The 12,870-nt window shown below is 45.4% G+C and overlaps 1 protein-coding gene across 3 annotated transcripts in view; it reads right to left on the bottom strand.

The window, feature by feature from the left end:
* The window catches only part of kank1a (KN motif and ankyrin repeat domains 1a), a 49,298-nt gene that overhangs the window by 22,076 nt on the left and 14,352 nt on the right, over window positions 1-12,870 (bottom strand). Inside the window, exons 1-2 of one of the 3 annotated variants that reach the window (XM_085476470.1) lie at window positions 2,661-2,722; window positions 1,567-1,613 (exon numbers count right to left, since the gene is read on the bottom strand). The exons of 1 other annotated variant lie outside the window; for it this stretch is intronic. In XM_085476470.1, the coding sequence (XP_085332596.1) occupies window positions 1,567-1,594 (28 nt within the window). In that variant the 5' untranslated portion in view covers window positions 1,595-1,613; window positions 2,661-2,722. Of the gene's footprint in view, window positions 1-1,566; window positions 1,614-2,660; window positions 2,724-12,870 lie in introns of those variants that run through there. One more of the 3 variants, XM_085476471.1, reaches the window with a different exon arrangement.

The following is a 12,870-nucleotide window of genomic DNA, read 5'->3' on the forward strand; positions in this document are numbered from 1 at the left end:
TTGACCTTTACACTGAACACGTGACTCTGACAGCTAGAGATCAAGAGCTCAGCCCCGCAGTGGTAACAGAGTCGAGGACAATCTAAGACTTTTACAATATACTCGGTCTTACTCGATTATCAGGGTCGGTGAGGCCGCATACCTCAGGAATAGGGGTAGGAAGTCCAGGCCTCAAGGGCCGGTGTCCTGCAGGTTTTAGATCTCACCCTGGGTCAACACACCTGAATCAAATGAGTTCATTACCAGGCCTCTGGAGAACGTTTATACTGGAGCTAAAGGCGCTGAACATCAGCCAGGACCGAGCTGAGACCTCCAGCAAACACCAGAAACATTTCCCAGCAAAGTCAGAGTTTAACCAAGCATCCAAGAAGCGCAGAAAGGAAAGCATTTACTCCCGTTGGTGCATGAAAAATAACAAACATCATCAGAAAACATTCTTGGTTATGAATCCTAACCGTCACTTACAGTTTAACGTAACGATGCATATTTAAGTGTTACAAACAAAGTATTTAAACACATCTACCCAACAGCTGCACCTGCTGTGACGACATGCAGCCGACAGCCATAAAATGTGTGTGAGGAACATGTGAAAGGTCACTTTGTCAGTCAGCTGCATCATAAGTAAATCATTGTTTAGAGTGTGCAGCCAAATAAAGCAGCGCCGTAGGGTCATCAGGCCGGAGCCTCTAAGTCCCGACCGTCCGTCACCCTGGGGAGTTATTATAGTCGCGATACAGAGACGAAGGATTGAGAGCAGCCTTTGCAGAGCACACAGACCCTTCCAACACCCAAATAGACCGCAGGCATGTTTGTTCTCCTCCCTCACACTTAAAACTGGCTCCAGCATGTCACACAAAAAGAAATGTGTGGAAGAAATGGCCACTAACATTTAGAGATGCATCGATACGACGTCTGGATATCGCTCGGATGGTGTCTGGGTCTGATCTGCTCAGCTCTGTGCTCGGCTTTCGGGTCATTGGGTGAAATAAAATAAAAAATATTATACAATGAATCTGCTGTTTTAGGACACGAAAGCAATTCTTGGATAGAAAAGTCAGAAAGGATGGATCAAATAAATCAGAGGTGGGGAACTCCAGGAGAGACGAGCATAAAGCTGTCATTTTATTGGTCAGTTGATCCTCCGGCTCTCCACAGACAGGCTAACGAGCTCCTAGCAGAGCTGCTGCTCCTTCACACCATCAAAGGGATGCTAGGATTACTCGTCATGGCAGACCTGGGTGCTCCTCTGCTAGAGAGCAAGAAAAGGTGTTTGTGGAGGAGGTCAGACTATCGAGCTGTGGGCGGCTGGCCCATTTAAAACATTACGATTACAATGGATGAGCCTGAGCCTGCTAACACCTAATGGGACTCAAAGGACTGGACATCCAACACTGATGAACTGAAACTTGAGACAACAGGTAACGAACACAAAGCAAAGGTTTCATGCAGCTGCTCTCCAGCAGCATGAAGCTCAGTAAGCATTTCAACACATACACACAACTTCTGTTTGCCAAGACCATGCAAACGATTCTAACTGAAGGGAAAATGAATAATATACAGACTGACCAAAGATCTCCCACATGTCCTGTTCCATGAGCCGCCAGAACACAAACCTGCAGGAAGTAGCAGGAGAGAAGGAGGCGGAGTCTATTTACTGTTCAGCTTTGCACCACCACTGTGGGAGAAGCCATCGATCCTAGAGTCAGAGCATCAGCCTGCTTTTAATGCACTACAGGCCTTAAAACGGTCACAGGTCACTTTTATGAAACTGTTTCCAGGAGAAAATATAAAATAAAGACGCACCAATTTAAAAATCAGCGAGTACTGATTGACATCAATATATCTGCAAATTTGATCCGTTAATGTTTTCCTGAGTAAAGACACTGTGATAAAGAGACTTACAGGAATAAATAATAAAAAGCGAAACAATAACTCTGCAGGAATGAACAGAATTATGACCTGATAATTCATAAAATAGCAATAAAACTGAAAATAAAAATTTATTTTAAAGGATTATTTCTGACATCATTCATAATAAATCAGAAGTTTAATCAATTAACAACATAACCTATAAAAATAAACAGTAATCCAAATAATCCAAACATGATATACTGAGGTAAATACTGAAGTTATGCAAACATTTAGTGTTGCTGAGAGAAAAAAGTCTTTATAAACTGAGGCCCTGTTTGGGTCCAAGTGTCTTTAAGTCTGTATAAACAGATATTTAACCAAAGAATTTCTTTAAAGAGATTTTATTCCTCTTCCAATTTGAATTTTTCCGTGTTTGGCAAAAGCCTTTAATATAAAACCTGCTCATCCTTTTTTTAAATGAGTGACACGAAACCTCCTGTGAGGTTTTTAAGGTCTAGTCTGCACATTCCTGCAGTTAATGATCGACATAAACTCAGCCTCTGACATTTTCATGATTACGTGCTTACAGAGTTTCCACCCACTCTTCAGTGCGAGCTTTAAAAAATAAACCAGAATCCGTGTTTGTGCAGCTTCGCACAGGGTGAAGCTGCAGGTGGAGGCCTGAGAGCTGACCCAGAGTCACACCAACCACAAACAGGAGTTCTCACACACACAAACACTTCAGATATATTAACAATAACCCAAACCACAACAGTGACACCTTCCATCATAATAATGAAGCCGCTTACCTGCAACTTTCATTCTAACTTCCTGCACCTTGACGCAGGTACAAACAGAGCGAGCAGCCCTCAGACACGAGCCTGCACCGAGCAGCCCTCAGAGAGAGAGCTACGTTTCACGGCTAAGATTAGACGACTTCCTCAGATGACAGCCAAACGATCCGAGTCCTATAAGAGGAAACAGGACTTTAAGGCCGTTTGGGTGGAACGACCCCTCCGCTGGGCCTCCAGGTGAAGCGCGTAGTCGGCCGGCGTGGGTAAACACCCTCCGCCCTTCAGCTGAAGCGCAGCTAATGAGCCAGGCAGCTGAACACAATGGAAAACCTTTCAGATGGTTGCACATCAACCAGCACGGCCGCGTTTCTCAAGGCTCAGCTGCTGAAGGTGAAGACAGAAGGGCGAACAACAGAAAGCAGCGCCGTGGATCAGGGCTGATGTGGGACAGCAGAGGGTCAAAGGTCAAGCTAAGCAAGAACCCGTCACATTTCTGCCCACGGTCAACAGAAAACTGATTTAACGTATTTGGAAGTAATCAGTGAAGAAAGAAATAATTCAGCTGAACTCCTCTTAACCACACATTTCATTATAACATCAGACCACACAGGATAAAAACACTCCACAGAAGCACCCACTCAGGATCAGACCTCAGCGACTGAAAACATACCCACTTCAAATAAACGCGATTACCTGCTGGCCACATTCCCCCAGCCAATGCCCTCTGAGGTAACCCGTTTCCATGACTACTGCATGCAAAGGCAGGATATTCAGCGAGCTGATCATATATGACAAAAGGTAAAATAAATAAATATAAATAAAGTGATCAACACTGCATGTTCCAACCCCGCCCCCCGTTCAGGTAAAACTGCTCTGTCATTAGTAACAGACTGAAGGTCTCAGGGCTCCATGTGCATCGATCTACAAAAATAAAACCCAGAGTTAATCTACTAACAGCTTCAATGACAAACAACTACTTCTTTTAATCCACACACTGGTACCCACACACACACACACACACACACAGGTACCCTCACATTTCTTCAGTCTCAGCCCTGCAGCTCTGACAGCACGCTGGCACGTCCCACAGTTCCCATTGCCACACAGTGTTACCAGTTATTATAGTTTTAAGTGATCATATAAAAAACTTCTCCCACTTACAGTAAAGGCAGCAGAGTAATAAGCAGCTGTGAAATCGTGACCTGTGCGCTCTAAGGCAGAGCGTCTGCGTGCGGTCAAACTAAATACGAAGCCCATGTTTGTCAATAAAATCTTGACTTCTGCTTCATAAACTCCACATTCTATTTTTAATCTCCGACATCCTTCAGCTTTAACAGGAGCCACTTTAAATGTACTCAGAGTCCGACTCTGAGCCTTTCCTGTGAATCAAAGCTTCCCATTTAAACAGAGCCTCACTCACCGCGCTGACCAGAGCAGATCCACGGCTGATCTCAGGAGCTTCAAACTCCTCGAGCAGGAAACTTTTGAGCGCTGACGCAAACCGGAACAACCCGTTCGGTTCCTTCTCAGCTGTTAAATAATTTTCAAGCGTGCACGCACAGCTCTGAGCAGCGGCAGGCGTGACTCCTCTCCACCTGGAGGTGCGTTTGACAGACACACAGCTACATTATTTACCGTGACAGACACCTGACGAGCTACACAAACAGACGCACGAGCATTCAAACAGCATCCCGTGGCGTGCTCGAGTCAGTACACAGGCTGAGCTCTTTAAGTACTCGAGTACAAACAGCCAAGAGAAAGGTGAACGAGCCCAAGAGCACTTCAGCAGAAGCAGGTACAGGTAGAAATGAGCTGTGTTTCAGTGCAACAAAACTAAAACGTCCACCAGCTTCCTCTTCTCTGCGCACAAAAGTAATCTGATTACATCAACACAAAGCTGTTTAAGAGCTGAACCAAAACAACGAGTTTCTAAATGGTCTGTAAATGAGTATGAAGTTTATCTTTAAATATTACTTGACTTCACCGAGTTCCCCTCTTAGTGAAGTGAAGCTACACCAAGCAACAAACAAAATGTAAGAAAACACTTTGTTTGGATTGTCAGTCAAACAGGAAGCAGCGTCTCCTATTTAAGATCCCAGGAAATCTAATGAAGCACGTTTGTTACTGAAGGAAATCCCAACGTGGAGGACGACTTTCATTTAAGTCATTTTTGTCCTTTATTCCTGGCGATGGCGTGGATGGGAACGACATGTTTTAGTCTTGTTTTTGTTTCCATTTATTTCAGGAACGACAGAAAAAGGTCAGTGAACAGTTTCTTCATCACACAGTTTTCAAACACGCGGCTTTTTCATGTGCAAAAATACAATCTGTGACATTATCAATAAAATGTTGAATACCTACATGTTTCATTAATTTCATAATAATGGGACTTTAAATGTTATTTCACTGAACAATGAGTTTTATCATAAACACGTTTTAAACGTCAGCCTCTCAAATGTGGCTTTAAAGCACAGACGTGCAAACAATGATTCTTCCTAACAGTGACGTCAGGCTCACGGTGATGCCCGCCGTTATTGTCAGAACATTCACGCGTGCATCACATCGACACACATATAAAGAAGTTCGAGCTGACAGGATGTGGTGCCACAGTTCACATTTTCCACTGCAGTAAAACAAAGACTCGAGGCTTTTTTGTGTGGACAGTAAACAGAAGGAGAAGTTACCAGAGGGCCGTTAGGCTGCAGACCCGCTGCGCTGAATATTCAGCAGAGCTGTTTTTCCCCTAATAAAAGCAGAGGCTGCAGCTTTAATGGAGGGAAAAAGCCTCGAGAGGAACCGGGATGTTTTCATTCAGATAATCAGGAAAAGCTCAGCAGCGTAACAGAGCGGCTGCACGTGGAGCATCGAGTTCACCTCGTTTTATTTTTATTCATGTCCGTAAGAATTAAAACGTAGAGGAAAGTTAAACTGAAGGAAACGGCGTGCTCCTGTGCTGCAGCGCTAACGTGTGCACGAGCGCAAATGTGACTAATTGCAGAACAAGCAGTAGCTGCTTGTCAGCTCAGCTCTGCATCTGGGCCTCATTAGGAAATGCCTCTGAAGCTTTGAGGGGAAGCTGCTGTGCCGACCGTGGAGAAGAGCCGGGCCAGGCGAGGAGGCCGGACGTGCCGACGAGCTCTACAGTTTGGAGGCTGCAGAGCTGGTTCTGTTCAACTGTTCACTTCACTTTGACGGAGCCTGCCGAGTTTGACTCTGGAGAGCCTGTGATAAAGCCTCTCAATTATTCCACCAGGGAGGGAGGACCCGGAAGAACCAGAGGATTGTGTCCCCTACTTAGCATTTTTAAAGAGAAGTCACATGGGCAGAGGTGAGAAGAGAAAAGCAAAGACGTCCATCTTCAGGGAAGCTCAGGAATCTTTTCCAGCAGCTGATTAAGATTAGAAGAAGTTGATGAAACAGAATCATTAGAGGCTAAGAGTGCCAGGCTGTGGCATCAATGCTGAGGCTCAATAAGTCAGGCTGGTGCACGTCAGCTCAACATATGATAAATTACTCATTGAAAGGATAAAGACGGGCTTGTGTTTTTGCTTTTCTATAGACGTCTCTTATGGTGACGATCTTTGGAGAACAAACTCTTTGGACCTCAGTGATAAACAGCAGCGAGGCTGATGTTGCTGCTCTTAAACATCCATGAGTGTAAACGTACTGACGCTCCCAGCTGACGAGCGCCAAAGACCACACGATAAACACGACGACGTTTATCAGACGCAAAGTTCAGCAGCTTCTTTAAAAGACGTGGAAATGCTCACGCGCACGCACACACTTCATTCAGGCGTCTGATGCAAATATGAGCAGAGATAAGGTCTCCGTCAAACAAAGAGTGCAACACAGCAAAAGAGTGAAAGCAGCCATGTTGCTTCATCAAACGCTGACCTATTTGCAGTGGGGCTGCTGCCTCGCTCCTTTAGGGGGCGCCACAGTGGCTCATCTCCCTCCATCTCGCCATGCTCCCTGCAGCATCCTGTCACACAAACCCTCTGTATGACCTTTAATCTTCTTTTCCTCCAGCCTGTCCAGTAGATCCACTCTCTCCTCCGCACGTGTTCAAACCAGCTCAGCCTCGCCTCTCTACGATTGGTCCTTTCCCACTAATGTGCCTCTAACTTAGTATTGCTTCTGAGGAAAAAGAGGCGTTCACAGAGCATCGCTTCATGCTGCTTTCTTTGTAAATACTGCAGCCTGTATTCTTTACAGAGAACCTCAGTGATCACCTGTCACTACTGTGTCTGGTTCGGGGCTGAGGTCAGACAAACCCAACACACTTTAACTTACCCTGCAAACACTGTGAGGTCAGCTGATGAGCCGACCTGCAGAGACTCCTGCTCCTGTATAATCACACATGGAGTTATTTTTGGTGCAGACGCTTTCAACTCCCTGCTATTGTTCCTCCGAGGCAGCCGCGAGCCTCGTGCTCGCAGATAAACACAGTGTTGGCGAACGACGAGCATTTCCTCCACTGAGACTGGAATTATAGAAATCAAAGACAATTATACATACTGGCCCTGTCATTACGCTCCCAGCCATCGCTCGCTTTATCTCGTTCATAAAAATCTGAGCAGCGTGCACGTGGAAGTCGGCCCGGTCATTTCAGAAGAATCAGTATCTGAGCACAAACTGGAACCAGGACTTCAGATCACAGCACATCTGTGTCACACCTGCAGATCTAAATCCAGCTCGTTTTGAAATCTGCACCATACCGCACGCGCTTCGAATTCCAGCATCAGCTGTTCGGATGCTTTGAAATTTGGGAAAGGTATCGGCAGGAGTGAAAATGTTGTGAGACGAGGCAGTCGCTGGTTCACTTCTTCCAGACGTTAACCTGCACTTATCAGACAGACAGCACTGCATTTTAAAACCACAGTGGGCCTGCTCGGTTTAAATTAGTGCCTCCAACCTTTCATTCATACTCGTTTTTGAAGTTTACTTGCATATCAAGAGTTCTGTGTACCTTTCACCACAAAAGGAGTGTAGCTGTGCTTATAACCGAAGCGTTTAAACAGAGCGTAATAGGCCATCCTAAAAATATGCAGATCTATTCTAGTAACAGTCTCAGTGCAGGCTGTTTGTGCTCCATGCTCCATCAATCCTTCCTTTAGTCTGTTCAGTTATATTGTGTTTAAACTCAGCGCTCAAGTGGCCAAGCACCGTGTAAACATTCAGCCTTTAACAGGCCACCCCCACCGCACCGACGCTCCGCGTTCACGTCTGAGGTTTTAGTTCAAATGTTAATGAAAACCAACATCTGTGCGGTGCATGTACAGGTCAGAGGAATGAGACCGAAAACTGACATTTAGCTTGTAACACATGATGCAAACATGGCGTTGGTGCCACACAGTAAATATGTACTGTAGTTTAGCTAGCGCCTAATAAGGGTAACATCGTGTGGCAGCTCCTAAATATCGTGTTAAATGTCCTCTTCACAGCCATTAACAGAAAATGCAGCTTGTTGGGGTCTTGAGCTTTTTTCCTATCATTGCAACTGAGTGCACACAGATGCATTTAGCCCCCCAGCGTGGCTCCTCGTCATGACCTCCACCGTAGTAAAGCCAAGAGAGGACGACATGGTGCAGAAGTGTCTTTGATTGCTGTCCCTTTATTTTAGTAATCGACTTTATCTGCTTCAGCCATTTATCGCGACAGCTGCTCTCCAGAGGTTCAGAGTCCCTACAAAGGAATTCTGTGCAAGACCATCGAATGCACACAAACAGCAGACCCTGCAGGTCTGTCAGGGTCCCTCCTCCTCCTTACAGCTCTGAACAAATAAAGAAATTAGACCTTGAGGGCTACAAAATGAAGAATAAGCTCACAGCTGAGTGAATTTGGTGTTTATTACACTGGCATATGCTTTCTGTCTGCCAGGATGGAGAAACTTCAGCTCTGCTCTGATTTATTCCTCCAAGTTTTACTTCTTCGCCTGCAGCCAAAGAGCCAATCAGCTGCTTTAAACATGCCAAAGTTGCCAGGCTCTAAACTGTCCGTCCTTCAGCTTATTTGAGTTAATAATTTGTTTGCAGTGAGAAAAACATTTAGCTGCACCAGTAACTGTTTTTGGATGAACTACTGAGTTAAAAAAAAAAAAAAAAAGGTCATTTTCAGCCTCAAGGAATCAGCGAAACGCCCGTTTACACCTCTCTGTCTCGCTCGCCGCTCCTCCAGCACCGAACAACAAAGAGGGAAAAGAAGACTCTACTGCAGACGCCGTGGTACGCCATTAATCAGCCTGTTCGCCTCACTGCCGTCCTGAGCACAGATTTAAGAGGTCACCCAGTCTTTGCACTCACACGAAGCCTTTCTGCTGACAACACTGCCCCCTGCAGGAACAAGACTCAGCTCCAGGTTACGGCTGAAAGATGTGAAACAAACACCAAAACGCCACAGATCAACACATCCGTCTCTCTCTGCGCTCTAAGAGTTAAAGAGCTGCTTTTACAGAAGACGCCGTCTCCCCGGATCACTGTGTCGACTCTGGTTTTCTCTTTATCCCCCCCCCCACAGGTCCTCCTCTGTCTGGCCTGCTCTTGACCAAGGACAGGCTGGAGCCGCTTATTTGTTCAGCTCTTGAGTGGAGTCACTAAGGCGGAGTGGAGCTATGGGCCGGTGAACACCGCCCATCACTCGCAGCCGGTGGAGGCACCAAGTTACTTTTAAATTACATGCTTTGCACAGACGTTGTTCTCCATCTAATGGAGTTCACATCTATGACTAGAACAACAAACATGACTGATTTTACTGAAGCTAAAGTTTCCTGCAGAGCAGTGAGTCGGAACAGTTTACTTTGAAACTCATCCTTCAGTTCAAACTGGTTTTATTCGGCCATCGTGATTCAGCACACAGATCACTGGGTTTGTTCTCGTGTTACCCAACAGTGAAACCACATGAATGAGCCTTAATTACAAGGCGTGTTATGCACTCGCCTTTACTTTGAAACTCGTCGATCACCTTTAATTCAATAAAACAAAGAGTCAACCAACCACAACGTAAACTCCAAACATGTGAGAGGTGCAACGAATCAGAACAAAGACAAACGTCAGCCTTCAGGTTTCTCTACAAACACTAAAGTTTTGGTACGAGCCACGTGGACACCTTTACAGCTCACACGTCTGTGTTTGCTCTAAACACGCCACAGCGCTCAGATGCAACCTCCAGAGAGAGGCGGTCCCTCCCACAGCTTTCACTCGTGTTGTCAGCTCGCTCAAAGAAGCATTGTGGGAGAAATTCCGACTTAAGTGCTCCCGTGTTTGCTTTTGTGCCAAGCGAGCCCACTCTGACGACCTTTTGGAGACAGACCAATGAGATGCAGCGCTGCCTCCTGCGCTGCCCTTCTCCTCTGACAGCTGCCGGACAATGAACGACAAGCTAATTAAAGTGATCACAACATGTGGTGGAGCGAAGAAGGCAAGAGACGCCAAAACGAGAGGGTAAAATAAAACCATGAGCTTCTTTTAAAGAAACAAAGCCTCCACGTATTTTTCTGCAGTTTGTGTTACCTGAACAGAAACGATCTCAGGAATATTTTTGGAGGCTGTAATTATTAATAAACTACTTTTCCCTCCTTTTCAGCGAGCTCCAAACACTTGAGCCGGTGGGCCAATTATGGCGTTAATGAGTCCCACTGAGCTGGATCACAGCCAGGGGAAGGCGGAGGAGAGCTGCAGCTGTGGAGCATTGTAATGTACAGAGATGCAGGTCAGCGTCCTCCCTGACCCACAGTAATAAGAGATATCACTCTGTCACACATGCATGTAAGCTAATGAGCTGCAGCTACTGCTGAAAGCTGATTTTGCATGTTGCTGAGGCAGGCTGAGTTCACACCTCCTGTTTTTGGATGTTTGCCCCTTTAAAGCCCAGAACTACATGCTGTAGAGCGTTTCAAGTTGCTATATATTAATTATATCATAAATTTTAATATTATGGACTTAATGCATACATATTAACTACATAAACTGCAATAAAGTGCACTAAACTACAAAACAAAATTAAAAGAGTTTGTTTTTGTTACATATTTCTACTTACAGAAATTTAAGAGGCATCTCCCTCTAAACTGTAAATGCGAAACAGTTTCCAACCACACGCGGCCGCGCCGATGGGCTTAAAACAGGAACTGGACCATCTGCATTAAATACAAGTTGAGTTTTTTCCCAGAACTGGAAAAGAACAAAGCGAGCACAGACGAGAAGCGCTCGCAGGTCCTTTAGGTTCGATGATGCGGACGGTCATTTTTATTGACACAGTCTAAACTCGTTGGTTTTTCCCAAAATTAAACAGATAAAAACGTGATTTTCTCAGAACCGAGTAAAACCAGCAGGTGATGTGTGAGCATCACTTACTGACACTTATAATAATCAAAATATATTAACATGCTTTATTCAGTATAACCTTAAAATAAGAACCTGAGTCCATAAACTCTCTTTTGTGCAATTCAAGGTGTTGCCCCCTGGTGGCCATTAGAGCAACGCAGTTTAAGTCATGTTCCTGGTTAAAATGGGGACAAGGACCCGCCCCTGGGGGCTGGAAAGGCTCAGAGGACTCATCCACTGGACTTTCCCACCTTCAGTTGTCTTATGGAGTCCGTTTGTTTGTGCAGGGTTTAGGGGGGCTAATACACTCTTTCACAGCGTAAAGTTCATGTTACAAAAATACACAAGCTTCATATCTCCACAGATACGAGGCCCACATGCTCCAGACGACTGCTGCATTATCAGAAAAGTGTAGGTTTAAGGATCATGCAGCATGGAAGAGAAAATAAACTCTTATCGGCACACTTGCTGATGGGCATGCACTGGTGTGTTTACAGGCGCCGCTTCTTATTGGTGGAAACCTTAAAATCTGCACAGCTAACACACATTTGTGGAAACTGCTCAGAGTTTCTAAAGCGACACTAAGAATGCAGCTGCTTGTTCTTCAGAAAACACATGAAAGAAAGTGCGCAGGCTGTGGAGATAAAAGCAAGACCGGGTTCAGGGTCACGAGCAACACACCCACAGCCTGGTATCTTTCACTTATTCTCCCCGTCAGTCTGTTTCACATTCCTTTTTTAAGCCGACCTACATCTCTGAATAAAACTTTGTCTCAAATAAAATGGACCTATTCAACTCTTCCTGTGTACATTTAGGTCATTTTGTGTTCAGGCACAGAAGCCCACCAACCTGCATTTCAATCCTGTTTACGAGGGGCAGCCAATCAGAAGAAACCCTGATGCCCTGCGTAACAGAAATAAGGTTTAATTGGAGTATTTTGAACTCTGAATCATGCAAAGCTACTCTGAGTTTAGCAATTCCAGTATGTAACTAGAAATTAGCATAACACACCTTAAATAATTACAGTACTTGAACAGCTGTAGAACCGTCCCACGCACTGCTTAGAAGCACAACAGCAGCCCTGCTGCACTTCACTGTATCGTCAAACCACCACAAAGCTGTTACAACGCAGGCTGTGTGTTTATGCGGGTTGCTTTCAGAATCAATCAGGACTCCCTGAAGAGGCAGTTTTATCTCTGGGGGCTGCAGTCCCAGCTGTGCCGCGGCCCAGGTCCCGGGAACAAAAGACACCTGCCAGATTCAGGCTTTCAAGCACAAGGGGAGCATGAAACCGCCTCCACACGATAAAGTGTTTTCCACTGAAAGCAGCTGGCCGTTCAGTTTGATAGAAATCTCATCATGACCGAGACGTAACAGAAAGCAGCGAATCACTGTGCAAACAACAAGCACGCAGGTTTTAACAAGCAGCCAAAGTTACAGCTGCAAACTCCTGAAAACAAGCGTCTGTTTTCATTTTCCCCTCACAACAAAACAGCCTTAATGTCAGGAAGTCTAAACGGCCTCACAAGCACCAGTTATGAAGCAGCATCAGACCTGCTGCTGCTCGTTTGTGGACTTTGCCTGTTGATAATTATCTATTGTAACTATGACTCCAGGAATCGGCCTTTGGGCAGAAGGTTAGCTGCCCACACATCCTGAGTTCTCTGCAGTCCCACCTCGGGCAGAACACATGGAATTCGTTAACGGTACATGGACCGGTTCTTGTATAGCGCTTTTCTACTCTGAGCACTCAAAGCTTTACACAACTTGTACATCCTCCCATTTGCAGAGGTCACACACCGGTGGATGCATCAGAGAGCTACATGGGGTTAGTATCCTTGAGCAGGATGGGGAACGAATCAGCAACCTTCCGGTTAGTAGGCGACCTGCTCCACCTCCACCAACAA

This window comes from Copadichromis virginalis, linkage group LG12, assembly GCF_057382275.1.
Source record: "Copadichromis virginalis isolate Kocher_CV1m ecotype Utaka linkage group LG12, C_Virginalis_male_GT1.1, whole genome shotgun sequence".
In the NCBI taxonomy this organism is placed as follows: domain Eukaryota; kingdom Metazoa; phylum Chordata; class Actinopteri; order Cichliformes; family Cichlidae; genus Copadichromis; species Copadichromis virginalis.